At 34.2% G+C, this 22,677-nt stretch overlaps 1 protein-coding gene across 1 annotated transcript; it reads left to right on the top strand.

The window, feature by feature from the left end:
• Positions 1–901: 901 nt before the first annotated feature.
• On the top strand, positions 902–21,365 carry rhoca (ras homolog family member Ca). Its single transcript, XM_067374085.1, has 5 exons — positions 902–1,054; positions 12,971–13,128; positions 16,910–17,030; positions 18,466–18,596; positions 18,995–21,365. The coding sequence occupies exons 2-5, from the start codon at positions 12,973–12,975 to the stop codon at positions 19,166–19,168; spliced, it is 582 nt and encodes a 193-aa protein (XP_067230186.1). The 5' UTR covers positions 902–1,054; positions 12,971–12,972; the 3' UTR covers positions 19,169–21,365.
• Positions 21,366–22,677: the final 1,312 nt, after the last annotated feature.

The raw sequence follows: 22,677 nt of genomic DNA, 5'->3' as shown, positions 1-22,677 counted from the left end.
ATAACTTTTCTATTTTCATATATTTTAAAATGTAATTTATTCCTGTGATGGCAAAGCTAAATTTTCAGCATCTTTCCTCCAGTCTTCAGTCATATGATCCTTCAGAAATCATTCTAAATGCTGATTTGCTGCTCAAGATTTGTTATAATTATCAATGCTGAAAACAGTAGAAATAGAAATCTTTTGTAACATTGTTTAGGTATTTTTATAGTCTCTTTTGATCATTTAATGAATGGTAGTATATATATATATATATATATATATATATATATATATATATATATATATATATATATATATATATATATAAACCCTAATTTTATATATATTTTAATGTATTTTATATATATATATTTAATATATTTTATGTAAATTGTTAATAAGAATAAAGTATACATACATATGTATATAAAATATTTTGTATATTAATATATAAAATTAGGGTACATCTATATATATATATATATATATCTATATATATATATATATATATATATATATATATATACACACACACACACACACACACAAATAAAGCTGTCACAATGGAACAGCCTGTTATACACTTTTCAGCACAATTTAAACAGTGATACGATTATGACTCATGTGACAACTTCCCTTCCCTTCTGGGAACATTGTACATTTCGATTAAATCCTAATTATACGGTTCTCGTCCCAGTGCATGTCAGTGTGATTTTATTGTGCTTGCTTGTTTACCTAACAGTTATAAACAAAAATGCTGATCTTAGCATAGGAACCAGGCTACACAGCAGCTTGATTTATTGGTTTGTGGTGAACGACACAGCCTGCCGGGCAGCTTCTCTCCACAGCGATCAGAATGATGTCATTATTATCGGTGGCGGAGGGAGGGACCGCAGTGATCCTCCTCAGCGCCGAACCGCCTCCTTCACCAGTCAACATTCAGCAGCGCAGCGGTCGACAGTGATTCCCATTAATGCGGGCGGGTCTTCGTCTCTTAGCAATAATAGCGTGACATTTCTTCACATTGCGCCTAAAACTTGCACAGGGAATTTGATCCCCGCGAGGATATAAGGTATTTATGTTTTCATTTGTGTACATGACATCTTATTTGACATGTCGGACTTTAGGAATTTTGGTAGAAAACAAGTTTGCTGAGGCGGTCTGGGAAAAGTAGGTGGTGGCTCGTGAACTGCGATAGTTCTCTTACAAGCTCGTTGATGTTTTTAACCACCCGCGATTATGTGTCAAATTTATAGTTTAAACAGACTAGATAGTACGAGAATCCACATTTAGAGTTCTATCGAGTGTTATAGAGCTATTAAAAATTCCACAAAAAACATTTGCGAAAGCTCCGCGCGAGTTTAGGTTGTATTCTTCGATATATTGCCAACTAATTAATTGCTCGCGTTTCGGGTCGTGCGGAAATCAGTTTCCTTCAGTCATACAAGGGCGTTGCAGTCGACAGCGCTTCAGTTGAGTTCAAAACTTTTCCCCTAAACCCAGCCGAGCGACTAACTAACCTGTTGTTCCACCGAAGAGACTGTCAAGATGACATGTCTGCTTGTCTATAGCACTGGCGTCTTAAAATTCGCCTTAGGCCAAAGGCTGTGTTCTGTGGCAAACAAATGCTTGGATAAGACTTAAGACAGGCCTGATCTTTAATCCTTGAGGTGTTGTAGGCCATTTTACACTCCTAGCCTTGAGTTCAGATAGCCTTGAGAGACATTTCATAGTTTATACCCAGATTTCAGTATGATGTAAGGGAAAACTGTTGTTTGTGACCGTATAGACCGTGTTCTCATGGTTCTGGAAATCCTAGAAATGTCAGGGAATGTCAAAAGCGTAATTTATTATTTGTTTTAATTTTTATTTTTTTTCCCCAGGACTGTGAAATTTCTCATGGAAATTAATAAAGTCATAAAAGGATATGGAAATTTTAATAATCAATATTTTTTTTTTACTATGTGTGCTCAGTATTTTTTTTTTTTTTTACTAGAAATGACTTTTAATCTTTTATTCTGATTGGGATCTCTATAAATTGATTTTTAATAATCATTATCCAGCCATCGCAACTGGAAAATTCATAGACAGTCTTTGATCAGAAAGAGAACTCACTTTATGAATCACAATATGATATTAATATAGGTAAAAAAAATAACATGGGCATGAACTAATGTTTAAAAATTAGGAAGTTTTGGTTCAAAGTTGATTATAAAACATTAAAAGTGTATATTTTAAGATTCTGTGACTGTAACTGGTCACCATTTTAACTATTTGTCTTATTTTTAGTTGCACTTTTTTTAACGCACAAAATTGAGCTTGCTTCTGTTCACAGTGCGCAGAATGTTTTAGGCTATGGGTTACTTGGGAATTTCTAATGGATTTTTACAATGGCATTTTTTATTTATTCATTTATTTTAATTAAGGTGGCTTTCAGGTTTTGTTATATACAGTCAAACCAAAAATTATTCAGACACTAGATATATTTTTTTATATTTTACTAGTTGGTGCAGGACACTATAGTTCATTTACGTGAGGATAGCAAAATAAAGTAAACTGTGACATATTATACCAAAAATTCTTTATATAGTGGACAACCAGTAAAATTGATACAAATTTGGGACCAAAAGTTATTCAGACACTTTGACCTGACCATATTTTGCTTAAGTGTTATCTGAAATGATTAAGATTATTTTTTAACACTGAGATCTTGTCATATTTTATTACCATTTTTTTCAACTATAGCGAATAAACATCATAAAAGGTATCTGAATACATTTTGGTTTGACTGTATATAAATCGCGCATGGTCACTGTTTTTTAAAACATAGTTGCTAATAGTTTGCTAATATACAATGGTTGTCCTAGTCAAGAATTGTAATCCCACATCCTTGCTAGTTGTAGTCTTTATTTAACTTGTTAACAACTTGTTAAAAAATAAAAATGCAATGGCTTTGAAATTGATTTTCAGCTTTTGACTTTGTGTAATTAAAGTTGTAGAACAAAAATGTCAAAGACAAAGTATGTCAACCCCAGACCTTAATTTAGAACTAAATTGAAAAACGCCATTCTAAAAACCTATAAAAATTCAACAGAACACTGACTACAAACTGAACTGAGCAGGTCTTTTAGAAAAATGTTGTTTAATATACTTTTAGACATGTGGAGGCCAATTGATGGATATGTAAGACATAATGTCTGCCACAAGTCGAATTAAAAGGCTATTAACAAGGCCTGTCGGGAAATGTAAAGGGCTGAGCACAGCCTAAATCCAAAGCTTATTAACTGTTGGTTACCATCTTCTGTTTGTTCATTGTTTTTCTGATTATTTATTGCATTTTGCATTTGAAGAGAGAGGAAGTTGGTGTCAAGACAATAAATCATGCTGCTGAACTAGCAATTGGAAGACTGAATGATTGAGACTAAAACTTATAATGCATCAAATATATGTGCAATGGAAAATCACAGGTGTGATGGTAAAACTTGTTGCTGTTTTTAAGCAAAAACATCACAATCTTGAACCCTTTTCATGTAATAGTTTGGTGCATTAACATCGCTTGGAGTCTGACCCCCAGAATGAGCTAATATGGATTAGGTTTGCTGAAAATGAAAATTGACCGGTTTCAGACCAGCTCAGCATTACAAACTGCTCCCAGAATCCTCAGTCTGCTTCCTGTTGCATTAAGCCTCTGGCTGCCTTTGTCAACCTGCCATCTGGTGAACTTTGCCACACTTTTCAAATATTTTCCTGCAGCAGAAATGCATTTTCAGGTCTACAACCCCTAAGGCACATACATTTTTGTGGCAGTTTTCTTTTTTCGAGTGACTCAAAGATGCCACATGAGTCACAGGACATTTTTAAGATAAGACACTAGTTAGTCCAAATTACAGAGTAGTGTTCGGAGACTTAAGCAGTCCCAAAATTAATTAAAATATAGAAGGTTAACATGAAAACTTGGCAGTGAATACAGAAAGAGGTTCTCCTACACACTCTGATAGGCAAAATGAAGTCAAACCAGGACAAAGATATTATCACTGTTTACTTAAATCGGATCCCTTCAGTTTATTATCTTCTGCACTGATGAGGTGTTCATGAGGTCATTGTATCACTTGCAGCGTCATATAGGCTATGAAATGAGTCAGCATCTGTCCCTCATGTCACAAACAATTTACAAACTTTCATACTCAAAAATATTTAGGTCTAAATTTAAGACTTTGTATGCATGTAGACTTTGATAATACATTTTTTGAAGTTAAAGGGGTGGTTCAGTGGTTTTTTTTCTAGGCTTGATTGTGTTTTGGGGACATCTTAATGCGCCGTTTTTTTGAAAACGCTGTATTTTTCATTTTATCTTTATTCTACACCTCTGTTTCCACTGGCATATGAACAGCTCGTTTGAATTCCTGCTTCTATGAAGCCGCTCCCTCCGAAATACGCAATGTGCTCAGATTGGCTAGCAGGTTGGTAGCTGGCCCAGTGTATCATGATTCGCTGAAGCGTCCGGAAACGCCACGCCCCTTACCATTCGTAGTTAGCTCTTCAGAGGAAATGTAAATAATAGCGCCTATATTGCTGTATCAAATTGAGCCGAATCAGACCCAGATGAAGAGAGTCAAACAGAACCCCTGCAATTGTGGCTTTTAAAGGATGTTTATGAATGGTATTTCATTTTGTATTTGTGTCAAAGTGTTTAGATATGCTGTCACTGCTGTTTGGTAGCTTTCAATATACAGTTTTATCCTGATTAAAGCTTTACTGTAGCTGAATACATGACTGAGTATTCGCATTTTTGTAAAGGTAGCGTTTAATTTATAGCATGAACAAATGTTTTTCTATGAACAGATATTTGTTGGTGTTTGTTGCACTAGAACTTAGCTAACTGGCTAGCAAAAACGAGTTGCTCTTCTTTGTATATGTCCTTGATGCATTAAAAATAGCAACAGAACTATAACATTACATTTAAAAGACGTACAAACAATAAAACGTACTTACAGTTTGAAGCCAATAAACAGCAGCTTCTGCTTTTAAAGTGGGAACTGCTTCATCTTTCAGTAATGGCATTTGTGCAAATCCAGCATTGAACTTGTGTAGTGTGTACATTACAACTAAAGTTAAAAAAGTGAAATCACATTGAACCACCCCTTTAAAGTCAGCATGAAACAGAAGTTGTGATAGTCTTTTCTTCCCTATTGTGATTTATATCTGAGTGAAATGGCTTCTCGAACAAGGGAAAAAAATGTATGGCGGGACTTGAATTTGTTCATTGGGAATTGATTGGATGGTTGGGGTTTGCTATTGGTCAATCTCATGTAAGCGGCAGAATGTCCCGCCCTCGCCCCAGTGAACACATCATCAGAGAAGACGAGAGATGTTGCAAGAGGGAAGGGAAGTTATTTTGATTTAAAGATTACGAGGGCACATGAAATAAACAAAAGTAATTACATGTGTAGATAAATCATTTATATACTGTGATATTCACAAATTGTCAAATTTGATTTCATGGAGGTTTTAAGTGAGTTATGGCAGATGTTTTCTTCAGGAGACGATTTTGTTGATTTGACTCTTGTTATGTTACACCAGCAAGAGTCAAATTGTGATTCTTCATTACTATAAATGTTCCTCATAAAATTCCCGGCCAACTGTCAAGTACTTCAGTTTTATTTATTCACACATTTAGTTTTGGACTTTGAACGGTACAAACACTTTGTTTGGAAACTTTCCAAGTGTTGGCATTTGTATTGAGTACATTGCTCTGCTTGTGTAACCTTATAACCTTACTTAAGGCCATGGGGAACACAGATTGGTAAATTGTCTATTAAAGGGATAGTTCACCCAAAAATATGAAAATTCTGTCATCATTTACTTACCCTCATGTTGTTCCAAACCCGTCAAATAGTTTAATGAAATCTGAAAGATTTCTGTCCCTCCTCTGACAGTCCACTGAAGTATATGGGGTTAGAATTGTTGCATTATTCCAAATAAATAGAATAAGATGCACAAATAAATGTAAAGAGTTTTACAAAAATTGCAAAAATGTAAACAACAACAACAACAAAAAAAACTTCTGCCTGGCATTCATTTGTGAATCACTTCTTGTGCATTTGTAAATCCCTGCACACATTTATGGATTTTGAAACATTTGTAGCATCAAGACAGTGCAGACAAATCCACAAATAAGTGGATTCTATCCACCATTTACTCAAGCCAATCAGATAACGGCCACATTACGCTGACCAATCATAGCACATTCTTGCTAAAACCAATCCTGTTTTATTTTATAATATAATATAATATAATATAATATAATATAATATAATATAGCAAAATAAAACAAACTGGAAGCACAACCATGCCTAATTTGCCTAGATTGTTGCAACATTCTATGTTCTGTAAAAGTAATTTCATATTAATTTTACACAATAATAGCAATGTGGTATAGTATATAATATTACTGATTATATATTATTTTTTCTTACAAATTGTCATGCTAAGCACACACAAACATCATTAATTTGAAACATGTAATTGGGAACTATATTGGAAGCAAAAAACATACCTAACATAATATAAGCTAAGCTAGCAGGCTAATCTGGTAGATGTATGCTATGCTAGTACATAAGATAACTAAAAAACAACAAGAGAAATGCTTAATTTCAAAACCTATAGCTTCAGTTATATACTAGTATTTGAACCATGTAATTTAAAAGACATTAATGGTCACTATAACGCATTTTAAATTATATCAATCATAGCGTGATTTTGCAGAAATTATAATTGGGCACTAAAAATACTACCCATTAAATTAGACCAGGGGCACGTTCAAGCTCAAACCGGTGTGCAACGTTTTGTTACGGTTTCCAGGTTGAACGACATGTTTCCTGAAAATGGTGTGCAATGGGGTTTTAGATAAGTTTTCTCTTGTTTGGTGGGTGTGTCAAAAATGTCAGCCCAATCAGCATCAACATGTATATAAACCATGCGGTATTAAAGAGACAATGGGTCCAAGTAAAGTCCTTTACAAATGTGTCCACTGCAACTCGGTATATGCAACAGTTGAAGATATTAGCAGACATGTTTGTTGTAAGAGTTTTATAGTAAAAATATACCATATCAATTCTTCAAAAAGAACACAAAGAATGGCCTTCTCAGCTGCCATTGTTGCAACTCTTGCGTCATCAGAACAGGGTTTTCAACGCGCCGCCGTTTCAGTTTAAAAAATGTTTTGCAACGCTTTGTCGGGGCTGAACGCAGCCCAGAATCCTGGGGGGGAAACGATTTCTCACCACACCGGCTCCCGCCACGGTGTACAGAGCTAAAGTGTGGACTCATTTTGGCTTTCACTAAGGAGATCGACAAGAGTCATGTTGTTTGCGAAATAGGTCATCCTAGAATCTAATTTTTTGCTCAGATCTTATACATATAGTGGCTGCTAGGCATTTCACTTTTAAAACCATGATATGATCTCTTTGGAATGCAACAGTTTGTCATGTTTAAAAAGATCCCATCTATATTTTCTCTACAAACAATCGTAATACATGTATTTAATGTTTAAAATACTATTTATAATGCTCTATAGATCATTAGATCCATGGAGCTGCACGTATTGTCATTAAAACTGCTTGACTGAAGAAGTGGGAAAACTGTTGGCTGTTGTGTGGTAATAATTTCACCTATTATACAAACTCGCATGTTTATCACGAGGTTGAATTCAGTTATTTATTAGTCAGCAATATTGATGCTTTTCTGTTCTATCTTGAATAACATGATGCTTCCATTATACATTGTTCCCATAACAGAGATGTAAAGCGCTGTTTCTCTGACATTTGCAAAGGCTCATAAAATATAATACTTTGGCTTGGCTTGATGCACAGTTTAATGGTCTAACAAAATCCAAATTTTAATCATCTTTTACTGTACCAATTTTATTGGCCTTATACTTCCTATCTGAGCCAATGCAGATGAATGAGCAAAGTTATTTCAGGGCAAGACTGCCCTGATTGTAAAGCAAATGCCAGGCAAAGTTGTTTGTGACATAATAAAAAAATATATATATATTTACAAATATGTTTTATTTGCAAACCTCATTTTATTTATTTGTGGGTTTTTTTATTTTCTGGAATATCTTTACATTTATTTGTGAATCTCAATCAATTTATTTGGAATAATGCAACAATTCTAATGTCATACAACTACCATTCTGATGCTTCAAAAAGTTCATAAAGAGATCGTAAAACTAATCCAAATGAATGAAGTGGTTTAATCCAAATTTTCTGAAGACACACGATCACTTTATATGTAATACAGATTGAATTTGGGCTTTTATTCACATATAAACATTCATCAACTCACACATCAGTTATGGTAAACTGAAGCTCAAAAATGTTTTCTTGACATGCGGGAACGAGTGAGGTTCATTCTTGTTACACATCACATTTGAGCTTCCGCAAGAACCAATGAGGTTTGTTCTCGCGCATCAAGCAAGTACTGTTATCTTCATTTGTTTCAAAGATGAACGAAAGTCTTATGGGTTTAAACCGACATGAGGGAGAGTAATTGATGGCAACTTTTTCATTTTTGGGTGAACTAACCTTTCAACTGCAATAATATATTGTACTTCAACTTATTGCAAATTACAACGTAGTTTGATCCTCAAAATAGATGTGTGTGGGATTAGTTGGAAAGTTCCCCCATCCTCAACTATAAACCTGTTCTAGTTGTGTTACTAAAAACAGTGTTTGTTTAGAAAAACTTTGGGATATGTCCTTTCCAGATGTGACAGGAAACAAATTTAAGCCAGTGCTGGATTTAATGTGGATTTGAGTCTCTCTCTTACTGTATAAAGAACTGAGTCTTCAATAATAGTCTGTTTGCATCTGTAACCTGAATTACCTGCTTTCCTGTATTTGTGTACTTATCTTTTGTCAATAATTGAACAGGCATTTTTCAGATGACTCATTTGAGGGTTCAACATGTTTTCAAACACATGAATCATGACTGAAGTTTAAAGGCCTATTTACAGGAAGATGGAAAACGGCAGGGAATTCCATGCATTTCAGACTCTTCTACGTAAGAGATGCAGTGCTTATAAGGAAGTGTCCTTGTTCAGTTGCTTGCTTTTTATTCTCTGGCTTTCAATAAAAGCGTCCATGAGCATCAACGAATTTCCTCAGTGCTTAGTTTCTCTTTTAATATCTGAGAAAGAGATTTCTTCCATCAACCAGTACTCTCTGTGACTTTCTCACACAACGAAAACTTCTTATCAAATAAATAGTAGTAAAAATGGTTAAAAAAAAAAAAAAAAAATGCATGATTATAAGTTGGCTGTCAAAGTTAATATGCATTAACATTATTTATCATTATTTATTATTTAATTTTTTTTTTTTTTAGGATTATATGAAAAACAAAAATTATAAAAAAAATAATTTTAACTAATGCAACAATAGTGATGGTGGGTGAGTGGTGGTAGTGGTGATGACAATGGTAATAAATTGTAATAAATAGGAATATATACACACACACGCGCGCACACACACACGCACACACACACCCAGACACGCACACACACACCCAGACACGCACACACTTATACATTTACACATTTTTATTACACTTCTGGAATTATGGAATTACTAGATTGTTGGTCACTGCACTATTATAGTCTGTACATCTGTCTGTCTGTCTGGAGAAAAGAAAATCTATAATATAATATTATATATTATATCTGTTACAGCTTGTTTTTATTTTCCTAGGAATCCCGGCACAAAAATTGACACCAAACTTTGCTTTTTCTCAGTAAAATTCCCTAAAATGTTTTGTATAGTATCAACAAAACTTGTCTGATATACAGTCAAACCAAAAATTATTCAGATATTTTTGATATATTTCTACTAGTGGGTGCAGGACACTATAGTTAATTTATATAAGTGAGGATAGCAAAATAAAGTAAACTGTGACATATTATACCCAAAAATTCTTCATACAGTGGACTACCTGTAAAATTGATAAAAATGGAACCAAAACCAAAAATTGGAACCAAAAATTATTCAGACACTTTGACCTGACCATGTTTTATGTGTTATCTGACATAATTAAGATTAATTTTTAACGTCTGAGATCTTGTCATATTTTATTACCATTTTTATAAACTATAGTGAATAAACTGTAATAAAGGGTTAGTTCAACCAAAAATGAAAATTCTGTCATTTATTACTCACCCTCATGCTGTTCCACACCCGTAAGACCTTTGTTAATCTTACACAAATTATTAGTTGAAATCCGATAGCTCTGTGAGGCCTCCATAGGGAGCAATGACACTTCGTCTCTCAAGATCCATAAAGGTACTAAAAACATATTTAAATTGGTTCATGTGAGCACAGTGGTTCAATAATAATATTATAAAGTGACGAGAATACTTTTGGAGCACCAAAAAAACAAAATAACGACTTATTTAATGATGGCCGATTTCAAAACACTGCTTCATGAAGCAGCAGAGCGTAAATGAATCAGTGTGTCGAATATGGCTGGGCGATATATCGCATGCGATTGTCACGCGCATTTCGTCAGTAAAGCCGGTTCCCTGATTACCGCTAAATCGCCATCACCTGCTTTCAAATGGAGCGGCATTTAATAGACAGAGCCGTAGTTCACTGACAAGCCACGCAATATCACGTTCATTATCGAAGGCGATTCATCTGCGATATGAACGCGATATTGCGTGGCTTGTCAGTGAACTACGGTTCTGTCCATTAAATGCCGCTACATTTGAAAGCAGGTGATGGCGATTTAGCGGTAATCAGGGAACCGGCTTTACTGACGAAATGCGCGTGACAATTGTATGCGATATATTGCCCAGCCCTAGTGTCGAATCATGATTCAGATCACGTGTCAAACTGCCAACGGCTGAAATCTTGGCGCTCCGAACAGCAGATTCGACATACTGATTCATTATGCTCCGAATCTTCCTGAAGCATTGTTTTGAAATCGGCCATCACTAAATAAGTCGTTATTTAGTCGTTATTCTGTCATAAGAACTGCAACTTCTTTTCTCCAGCTGTTTCTGTGCTCCCTCCCTCTCTGTTACTAAGAAATAAACCCGTGCGTTTCCCGTGGGTGGATGGAGCTTCGTGTGAGAGAGAAAGAAACTCAGGCTGTACTAAAAATAAAGTTCGTCCTGTTCCAAGGAAGCACAATCTGATGGAGGCCCGTTGATAAGTGGTCGTGTTAAAATGAGCCCAGACAGTGTAGAAGACTGTTTGTTGTAAGATTACTAAGGAAGAATAGATGGGTGTTGGGCGGATTGGAACGACGATATGCACAGCTGTGCTTCCCTACGAGCACATATTCATCATGGATGCGGGACAAATCTCCCTCATCGCCCACATAAAGACCCGAGTGCAACCTGGCTCACGTCTTCCTCAGAATTCTCACACTACACCAGCTCCTATAAATAAGCGAGTTATTGATGTCGGTGATCAAATGCGTGACAGATTAATGCGATAATACATTCTCCTCAGGGATCTCGCTAAGTTGATTATGAGTAAATACTTTCCTCTTTTGCCCTACGATGTCTTGTAGTTTATAATGCAAATTGATTTGAATTGTGTAGCCAGAGTCCAAAATGACTACTCACAAAGTGGCAGATGTGAATAAAATTAGGTTTGCTGAGTAAATAAAATGTGACATTATACAAGGTTTAAATCAAACTGTAAGAACGATGTATGTGATTAAAATAAAAGATGTACCCCATGCAAGTGCCATTGTTTTGTCACAAGATGCACACCAGTAATGTTTTTTTCTAGGGTACATTTATAAAAGCTACTTAAAGGGTTAGTTCACCCAAAAGTGAAAATTCTCGTGCATTAATTACTCGCCCTCATGTCGTTCCACACCTGTAAGACCTTCTTTCATCTTCATAACATTAAGGTTGAGCTGCTGTAGTCACATGAACTGTTTTAGATACGTTTTTTGGGTATTGTAAGTGTTAATTGTCTTGCTGGCAATGCAGGCCTCACTGAGTCATTTTATCAAAAATATCTTAATTTGTGTTCCGAAGATGAAGGAAGGTCTTTCGGGTGTGGAACGACATGAGGGTGAGTAATTAATGACAGAATTTTGGGTGAACTAACCCTTTAAATACCTTAACTGAACTAAGGATTAATCTTATCTTAGTCTAAACCTTGTCTGTGAAACCGGGCCGTAGAATTTGATTGTTGAAATGAATTGATATTGTCACTATGAAAGTATATTGACAGGTCTGTTTGTGTCCAGAAGCCTTGTGCGCATTGTGCGTTTCATAGCCCATGAGGATTGTGTCCTCAGGGTGAGTTTTGTATCAGGTTCACATGAAACAGATGTTCATATCATGTTTGTGTACACATTTTCCCCTTCTGCTCTTGATTCAGCGGCTTGCATTTGCCTTCAGGTCTGTTGTTTTGGTATGGTGGACAACATATGGCTTATTGATAAAGATAACATTAGGATATACTTTAAAAAAGAGCAACACAAGTAGTTTTATGTTATGTTGGAGGACAAAGCATGGAAATTATTGAACAGCTGTTTGTAGTTTAGTGTTGAATTTTAAAGAATTTTCTGGCCACTCTTTATAAATAATAAAAGTGAGTGAAAGCAGCTCTATCAAGCTTCAAAATGACAAAAACACCATAAAAGTATCCTAAAAGTGGTCCATATGACTTCTGAAGAGCCTTGATGTAGCCAACAGATGGAAATGTCTTGATCTTCTCTGTGTTTTCTTGAGAGGGATGACTGATTCATGAACAAATCATCTAGGCCAGTTTTGTGAACTGATTCTTGGAAAAGATCTGACTCAAAAGAACAATTTGTTCTCAGAGACAGCCTTTTTGGACTGGAGCCAAACTCTGTATATTTCCATAGTGCGTTCATCTCTTATTTTCAAAAGCTCAAAATTAAAGAGTCATTTCATGACATGGAGCCGATTGTGGTTGAAGCAAGTCTCATATTTGCTCTCCAGGTATGGCTGCTATCAGGAAAAAGCTGGTGATCGTGGGAGATGGAGCTTGTGGGAAGACCTGTCTACTTATAGTGTTCAGCAAAGATCAGTTTCCAGAAGTCTACGTGCCTACTGTGTTCGAGAACTACATTGCAGACATTGAAGTTGACAGCAAACAGGTTGGTATTGATTCTTGGCCGCCTCCAAACCTCCCGAAGCCTGTTTTTAACTCATCTTAACAATATTTCCAGACCTTGAGGTTTGGGATGGTTTTGAAAATTGCTGATTGTGAAACCCAAGCTGAGATCTATAAATAACCCGGAACGTCATTAGTTTTATTTTCCTTAGTGAGAACCGTCATGTTCATCCTGAAACCAATCTGTGAACATTGTTGTTGTTGTTGTTATTTTAGTCTGATGACAGTATATCCTCTATAGACACATTATCCAAATATTTATCCAAACGATCACACCAGTAAGTGTAAAATAATAGTCATTGTTTTGGAACAGTGTTGTTATTGTGTGAACTAGAACTATTAAAAAGCATTTTCGGTAATTGAAGTAAAGCTAAAATAAAATAATATACACTAGCATTTATAAAGGAACGGCACGTTCAAACATTTTTGAACAGTAAGATTTTTAAATTTTTTTTAAAAGAAGTCTCTTCTGCTCACCAAGACTTCCTTTATAAATGTCTTTACTGTCACTTTTGATCAATTTAATGCATCCTTGCTAAATAAAAGTATTAATTTCTTTAAAACTCTTACTGACCCCCAACTTGTGATAATGTTACAAAAGCTTTTTATTATAGATACTGTTCTTTTGAACTTTTCTATTCATCAAATAATCCTGAAAAAAAAGTACACAACTGTTTTCAACATTGATAATAATAATAAATCTTTCTTGAGCAACAAATCAGCATATTAGAATGATTTCTGAAGGATCATGTGACACTGAAGACTGGAGTAATGATGCTGAAAATTCAGCTTTGCATCACAGGAATAAAATATATTTTAAAACCTATTCAAATAGAAAACAGTTCTATTTTATTTCACATTCATATTTTATTAATATTTCACAATATTACTGTTTTTGCTGTATTTTGGATCAAATGAAGCCTTGGTGAGCAGAAGAGACTTCTTTTTAAAAAGTGCAACTTTGGCAACTAACTGAAATAAGTTTAAGTAATAAAATTACTACAACAAAAGCTGAAATAAAAATAAATTAAAGCTATATAGAATTTTTTTTTTAAAAATTTATAAAATTAATAAAAATGTCAAAATGCATAACAAAATGACTAATTGAATAGCGATTGTTTTGGAACAGTGTTGTTGTGTACTAAAACTATACCGAAAAATAATTGAAGTTTAGCTGAAATAAAATGATATATAAATATAGATGAAAAATAAACTCAACTTAAAATAAAAATAAATAAAAAGCTATATAGAAATTAAAAAACTGACAAAATAAAAATGACAACATAATGAATAAAGGCACATGACTAAAAATTAAACTAAAATTTGAACTGAAAACATCTAAAAAATAAGGCTAATATAAAAATAAACTAATTTAAAGTATTAATAAATTCTATATCATTATATAAATAATGCTTTGGAATGGGTGACGTGAAGGGGTCTGATAGATAGCCCATAGTTCTGATGTTTTGCAGCCCTGACCACTATGAAAACTAAAGGGGACTTGGCAAAACAGGAAATGGCTGTTCTCTGGTTTCCTGACTGGACTCGAGATATCCCCGCCCGTCGCTGTGACTCGCCAACCCTATATAGACCACTTCATTTCCTGTGATGGAAGAGGGGGGGGGATGGGGGGGGGGGTTGGTGGAAGGTGGGTTCATTCTGTGTCTCCAGCACAGGAAATGTTGAAGTCAAGGAGCAGGATGGCATCTCTTTTAAACCCCCTCGCTCTCTCAGCAGTGTTACACTGCTTAGTTTGTCAAGATATAAAAGCTTCCCAGTGGTGATTGAGCATAAATCTTTCCAGCCTTTGGGAACATTCTGTACTTTATTCACCCGTTGGATAAACATACATTTTAAAGTCAACATGAAAATTGGCCCTATTTACTTTCTTAATACACATTCCTGATTCAGCACTGCATGTTTCTCCAAAGAGGAAAAATAAATTTATCTTCATTATGCTTCTCTAAAACTTTCTCTGCAACCGATATGACGTTCATTTTTGGCTGATGCCACCTATGCATGCTCTTTGAAAAACGATGAGCCATTCAAAGTATTATGGGCTTTCTTATTCCGCACCTGAACAGATTATTATGATGTAGAGCTTCAGATCAGTGCACAACGGAGGAAAAAATAGTCTCCTCTCTCAGTGAATTGAGGAAAGGTTGTGTAATGATGTGGCATCAGGCTCAGTGTATGACTCAGCCGCGGTATGAAGCTAAGCTTCAGTCCTACAGGAGAGCAGAAGGGATGTAGTTTGATTCCCTCTAATCACCCATTAAACTAATTCAATTCATTAGGCTTGTGATTGGATAAGCCAAGTCTTGTTGTTGTGGCCCTGTACAGATTGTGAGGGAAGAGTGACATATGCGAAAGATTAATACTTTAAAGTTCATTTGCTTTTATAGTATGGATCTTCAGTATATCTGACACCATATCAGTGTTGACCGATAATAGTTTTTTTGAATTATCTGACACTGGAAGTAGAAAGTAAATGGTAAAAAATATTTTTCATAGTTGAAAATAAAAAAGAAAATACTATTTCAGTTTTTCTAGTTTGGAATTTTACAATTAATTAGAAGTGTTGCTTTTACAATCATTGTGATTTATGTTTATTAGCAATTTTGAAAATGACTGTTGTTGACCATGTTTTTTTAATAGTTTTTTTATGGTGTTGTAAAAAAAAAAGTCTTATTAAAATGATGAAATTTTTAAAAACATAAGCAGATTTATTTATTAAATAATTTAAAATAAATAAATAATATTTTTGGAATTAAAATATTTAACATTTTGCTTAATTGATCATAACCAATATCATGTAATACCATTATATAGGAAGCCATTTTGTTGTCGTGTGAAAAACTATAAAACAGGAAATTATATCACAAATAGAATTCCTGTTGAATCTTATGACCCTTTGTCAGGCTCTTAAACAATTAAACAGTGGTTTTCAAATCATCTAAAAAGTGTAAATAAAAAAAAGATAAATTATGAAAAATAAATTATAATTTTATATATATATATATATATATATATATATATATATATATATATTTATATATATATTTATATATATATTTATATATAAAATTACAGAAGAGGATTATATATATTACAGAAGAGGATTAGTGCCAAGCAATAATAAAACAATTTAAAGTTGTTAAATTTCGAGAAAAAAGTCTAAATTAAATGTTGAGAATAAACTCATTAAATTACGATAAAAAAGTTAAAAAGTTACAAGTTTGTTCTCATAATTTAACGAGTTTCTTCTCGTAATTTAACTACTTTAATCTCGAGATGGTTTTATTTTTTTATTATTGCTTTTATTCTATATTGGTGTATCTGTGGTGTAAAGAGGCAAACATAATAACCTGCATAATAAATGTATAATAATAACCTGAATATATCTGATCCGTATAGGTCTAAATAGAAAGGGCTTGTGTGAAGTAGAGAGCTACACACATACTCACATGTTTCCAGTTAGCTGTCTTAAGCCAGAACTGTTTCTTTTTGTGTTGTGCTCTTTTTTTTTTTTTGCCTCGCCTCACTTCTTGTATAGTGGGTTGTACACTCCTAAGAGAATGCCTATTGAGACAAGGGTTGCATGGTCTTAAAGTGTATATTAAGTGTACTTCTCCTTTTTGTCCAACTTATTTGGTTGTAAATAACCCATCATGTGAAGTCCAGTGAGCTGGAGAGATCATAAAAAGCTTTGACTAGTTGTTTCAACTGAGGTTTGACTCATCCTGTCCAATTTTGATCCACAGGTGGAGCTTGCTTTGTGGGACACAGCAGGACAGGAAGACTATGATCGCCTGAGACCTCTGTCTTACCCAGACACAGATGTCATCCTCATGTGTTTCTCCATAGACAGTCCCGACAGTTTAGGTACTCATTTTTTCCAAAAAACCCCAAATCTGCTTTATATCTTTAGTTTTGAGTCATCTGTATTTGTGACAATGCCTTTCTTACTGGAAACACGATTCACTAAGACATCACTTAATGCAGGAAGTTCCTGTGTTTTGTCTGCGACAAATCATGATAACACTTGTGTCCGTGACATCATTGTCTTATCTGTCCACTGTCCAGCTTCCCGAAGGAACATCCCAGTTCTTTTTCTTGTTATAATAAATGCCGGGAAGCTTAAACAAATTATATAAGCATGTGTTTAAAAGTTATCACAGACAGTTCTGAGATTATTCAGAATTCAGCCACATGATTCAGCAAAAGATCAGTTTAAAAGATCAATATGTATAAATATATCAGTCATATAATTCCCCCAGCAGTGAAGTGGAATGGAACCACCATTATTCTTCAAAAACTCTAAACATGAATTGCTTAATATCATTAATAGGATTGGATTTGTTGGGGCAAATCCCTTATATCACATACTTTCTTTGGGTCACATTAACATTACAAAACAAAGTTTTATAACACTGTATGTAAGTATTATTTAACCTTTTTGTCACCATACAAAAAGGTTAAATAATACCAGTACCTACAGTTTGAAAGTCTGCAAAGACTTTCTTATATATTATATTATATTATATTATATTATATTATATTATATTATATTATATTATATTATATTATATTATATTATATATTATATTATATTATATTATATTATATTATATTATATTATATTATATTATATTATATTATATTATATTACTTGTACTTATGTAATGCTTATGTATTACTTTGTTTAAAAAAAAGATCCAGACTTTCCAGACTTATTCAAACTGTATACTGTAATTTGTACAATATAACACATTATTTTTTTAAATGTTTTTTTTTAAATATACATGAAAAAAATGTTTCATGTATATTTGTACATTTTACATACATACAGTACATACATGTGTATTTTATAGATATTATTTTTATTATTTTATTCATGCATATTTGAAAGTTTAGGGAAAAAATAAATGTATACATTCATACAAATGTAGGTTATGTATTTTTGCTTCTTTACACAACAGATGCACCAGTACAGATTTTTTTGGTAATACTGAACTAAAAACTATTTTTATGCTACAGCCAGAAACTGAAATGGCTGGCATTTCAAAATAATTTGAAATATATATTTCATAACAAAAAATGAAATAAAATTTTATATATATATACATTCATGTATATTTATAAGTTTGTATGTATATGATATATTTACGTTATTTTTTATTATTATATTATTTATGTATATTTTATATGCATGATTATACCATTTAATATATAAAAAATATATATATTTTATACATAATATATATTCAAATTTGTGTTCAAAATCATATATCAATCTTGAATGCGTGTGATCTTATAGAGAATATCCCCGAAAAGTGGACGCCGGAGGTGAAGCACTTCTGCCCCAATGTTCCCATAATCCTCGTGGGCAATAAGAAGGATCTGCGGAATGATGAGCACACACGGAGAGAGCTGACTAAGATGAAGCAGGTGTGTTCCCGGGGCCAGCCGCACCACCACTATAGGAGTCCCATTAAAAAGCTCTTAGCAGCCAGCATTACTGTCACTCTAGAACGCCTGATCATTATCATTCGTCAAACTCCTCATACTCTAGCGATCAGTCCAACGTCTAATAACCAATGACTGATGTTATCATGCCTCGCCCCTTAAATAATGTGTCAGCAACAGCGTTCGGTTATCTGGGCAGATGGCCTCCGTTAAATCAATTCATTTAGTGAGCAGAACTGACATTGTATGTCATAAGTCGGCCTTTAGCTGCAGACAGTGCCTCGCAATACTGCCGTCCATCATTCACAATGTTCAAACGGTAATTTGGTTCTAAATCATATTGAATGTGATGATTCAGTTCCAACTCATCTCTTTTGCAGGAGCCGGTTAAACCGGAGGAGGGCAGAGACATGGCCAACCGTATTAGCGCCTTCGGCTACCTGGAATGCTCAGCCAAGACTAAGGAGGGCGTGAGGGAAGTATTCGAAATGGCCACCAGGGCGGCGCTGCAAGTCCGCAAGAGGAAGAAGAGGAGCGGGTGCTTGCTGTTGTAAGAGAACTTTCCGGTCTTTTTCCAGAATGATCACCCCCACTGACCAGGAAATACCAAACTCCACAAAATCAGTTTTTGACCAAACAACATAAATACACTGGACTGTATGTCACATTTCATGCAAACCAACAAGTGCGAAATGGAGGAAAGTGAATAAAATATGCATTAAACTGACAGAGGCTGGGCAGTAAGACAGGTTAGATCAAAATATATCTATACCACTGTTTATCTTGATTTAGTTTTCCTCTATGGCACAATGTTTTTCAGAATACAAACCTTTTTTTTTTCTCCAGTTTGTACTGTACGGATGACGTCAGTCATAACGTTATTGTATTTTTGCATATTTATCAATCTACCATTATAATCTGGTAAGAGAGCATCTTCATATTATTGTAATCGAAATTAATTTAACCACGTAGAAATCTCTTAATAGCACAGAATTTGGTAATAAAATCAGTGCCTTCATGATCATTCCCTCCACAATTTGAATGTAAAGTGTGTGTTTTGAGCTTCTCTGTGACTTCTACACACTTTCTATGAGCCAATTAAATGCATTTAAAAGTGAAAAATCTTTAGTAATGCTGAGTTTATAGCTTTCATTCCCCAAATAAATATCAATTACATGTAATTTGGAGGCTCAGTCGGGTCTAAAACCAACAAGCACCGACATTAGTTGTTTTTGTCCTCCACACAGGCATAAACACACACATGTGCACATGGACTGAGCTCTTTAGATATTAAACTGGTTGAGCTCATGCTGTCACATAATCTGACTGTATTGTCCTACATTAGCCGGCACGCATGCTTGAGTATTGTTATTGCAAATATTACATTTAAGGTGCAATCCCTTTTGAAGGTTTCTAGCACTGCGAAACATCAAATAAATACACAATCTGAAGATTGTTAGCTAATGTACTTTAGTTAGAAGAGGCCTTGAGTGCCTTTCCAGTTCCCACAGAATTGTGTGCCTTTAGTTATCAGACTTTAATGCGTTTGGGTTGAGATGAGATGATGAACGTTTATGTCCACGCATGCGTTTTGTCACGATCAGTCTTGTAACGTTGCATGCCAGTAATCATGTGGTGTTCGGATCATCCCGTTTCTGACAGTAACCTTAACTAATCATGCAGAGTTGTGCTTCTAGAAGATCTGTAGCTTTTGTTAGCTGGTGTAGAATCCATATACTGATGTCACTTCCACTGCTGTCCGCTGCTGGTGCCATGAGATGACATGAGGTAATGCTACGTAAATCCAGCCCTATGTTTCCTGTCTGTGTTGACTTTAAACAAGTGTTTAATTCATTAGCATGGTGTAGCTCTGTTTCCATCGTATGATATCGCAAAATAGGAAAATCACAAAAACGGTCAAGAAAAAGTGTTCTGGGTCATATGTCAGCTAAAAATGAAAAAGGATATAGTTTGCATTAAGAATGGAATGGGATATATATATAATATAAAATTTGTTAGAATCATAAATATATATAAATTATTCTAACAAACTTTTTAATATATAATATCGGGATTATTTGGGTATAAACAAAGTATATTTTACATGTATTTGTGTGTTTGTGAGTGTATGTATAAAAATTTGTTAGAATCATATATATATATATATATATATAAAATACAGGTTTTTCATTTATTTTAAGGTGAAATATGACCCAGAAGCATAGGATGTTAAACTAACCATCTGTATAATTCTTGAACACCTGGGACACTATGCCATGGATTTTAATTTATTAAACAGGGCATTATTAAAACACTGACTGTAATGTACTGACTGTACAATACAATGCACAAGGAACACCCCATTAGACTCCATACAGACTACACACTACTTGCAAATAAAGGAGGAACTTGTTCTTTATCTTTTTTAATGTACTAATTTGTGGAATCCGTGATGAAATCCTCGATGCAGGCATAAGAATAGACCCATGTCCTTTGTGAAGTCATCGTCTGCATGAGGAAATTACTACAGCAACCAGTCTAAGCATATGGAGCTCCACACTGGCCTCTGAGATCAATCTGCTGTGTTCATGTGGTCTCTTCCTTTTTTCTGGAAGTATTAAATATGATTTATTAATCCAGATTTTTATGAGCGCTCATAGTAACAATGCTTTGTAAACAGGACTAGTAGTAAATGTTTGAATGAAGTGAAACCAACTTATGTTAATAAACTATTTTTTCGAAACAAAATAATGTTGCACTTTTTTTCCTTTTGTATGAAATTACATGCAGTAATCGGTTATTTTTTCTGTTGAAAAAAGTATTTTCAGCCTATATTTAGGGCCCAAGCCCTAAAACAACATAATATTCTATATTCCATAATGCCATAATATAAAACCCCCCCCTTTTTTTAACAAAACGTTTCTCTAAAAATAAAAAAGTTAAAGATATACAGTACTGTGAAAAAAGTCTTAGGCTACCATTAGATGTTGTTTAAGCAATGATATAATGACCATATATAATCATTTCTCAGTCTCTTTATTAGAACATAACCAGAAAATAGTAAATTTGTATGCAGTACTAAAAAAAAAAAACACCCTTTATAGGCTAAACTGGCAAGTTTTAAAGGGTTAGTTCACCCAAAAATGAAAATTCTCTTATAAATTATTCACCCTCATGTAGTTCCACACCTGTAAGACCTTCGTTCATCTTCGGAACACAAATTAAGATATTTTGGATAAAATCCGATGGCTCAGTGAGGCCTCCTTGACAGCAATAACAATAACACTCCCTTTTTCAATGCCCAGAAAGCTACTAAAAACATATTTAAAACAGTTCATGTGACTACAGTGGTTCAACCTTAATATTATAAAGCGACGAGAATACTTTTTGTGCGCCAAAAATAACAAAATAGCGATTTTATTCAACAATATCTAGTAATGGGCGATTTCAAAACACTACTTCATGAAGCTTCGAAGCTTTACGAATCTTTTGTTTCGAATAAGTGATTCAGAGTGGCAAAAATCACATGATCTCAGTAAGCAAGGCTTCGTTACGTCATAAGTGTTTTGAAACTTTAGTTCACGTGACTTTGGCAGTTTGATACACACAAAAAGTATTCTCGTCGCTTTATAATATTAAGGTTAAACCACTGTAGTCACGGTTTTAAATATATTTTTAGTAGCTTTCTGGGCATTGAAAAAGGGAGTGTTATTGCTGGTGATGCAGGCCTCACTGAGCCATCTGATTTTATCAAAAATATCTTTGTGTTCCGAAGATGAACAAATGTCTTACGGGTGTGGAATGACAATTTTCATTTTTGGGTGAACTAACCTTTTAAGTGACCTCCCCTTACACTTGAGCAATAGCAGGAACCAGGCTCTCTTAAACCTAAATCGAATGGAAAATGATTGGAAGGCCAAGAAAACTTTCAAAATCTGATGAGAAGTTTCTCAGAATTTCTTCTTTGAGGAAATGGAAATCCAGGAGACATGTGACAGAAGGTCACACTAAATGCTGATTTTTTTTTTTTTTTACATTTTGTGTACATATTTCCAGTTTGTAT

The sequence above is a fragment of the Chanodichthys erythropterus genome, chromosome 21 (assembly GCF_024489055.1).
Source record: "Chanodichthys erythropterus isolate Z2021 chromosome 21, ASM2448905v1, whole genome shotgun sequence".
NCBI classification, from domain to species: Eukaryota; Metazoa; Chordata; class Actinopteri; order Cypriniformes; family Xenocyprididae; genus Chanodichthys; species Chanodichthys erythropterus.
The sequence above is the reverse complement of the archived record's forward strand: the minus strand, read 5'-3'. Positions and strand labels throughout refer to the sequence as shown.

Excerpts from the sequence above, each read along its gene's own strand:
- rhoca (XM_067374085.1), top strand. The coding sequence starts at position 12,973 with ATGGCTGCTATCAGGAAAAAGCTGGTGATCGTGGGAGATGGAGCTTGT. Across the intron at positions 13,129-16,909 it reads TTGAAGTTGACAGCAAACAG|GTGGAGCTTGCTTTGTGGGA; the intron begins GTTGGTATTGAT and ends TTTGATCCACAG. Across the intron at positions 18,597-18,994 it reads AGCTGACTAAGATGAAGCAG|GAGCCGGTTAAACCGGAGGA; the intron begins GTGTGTTCCCGG and ends TCTCTTTTGCAG.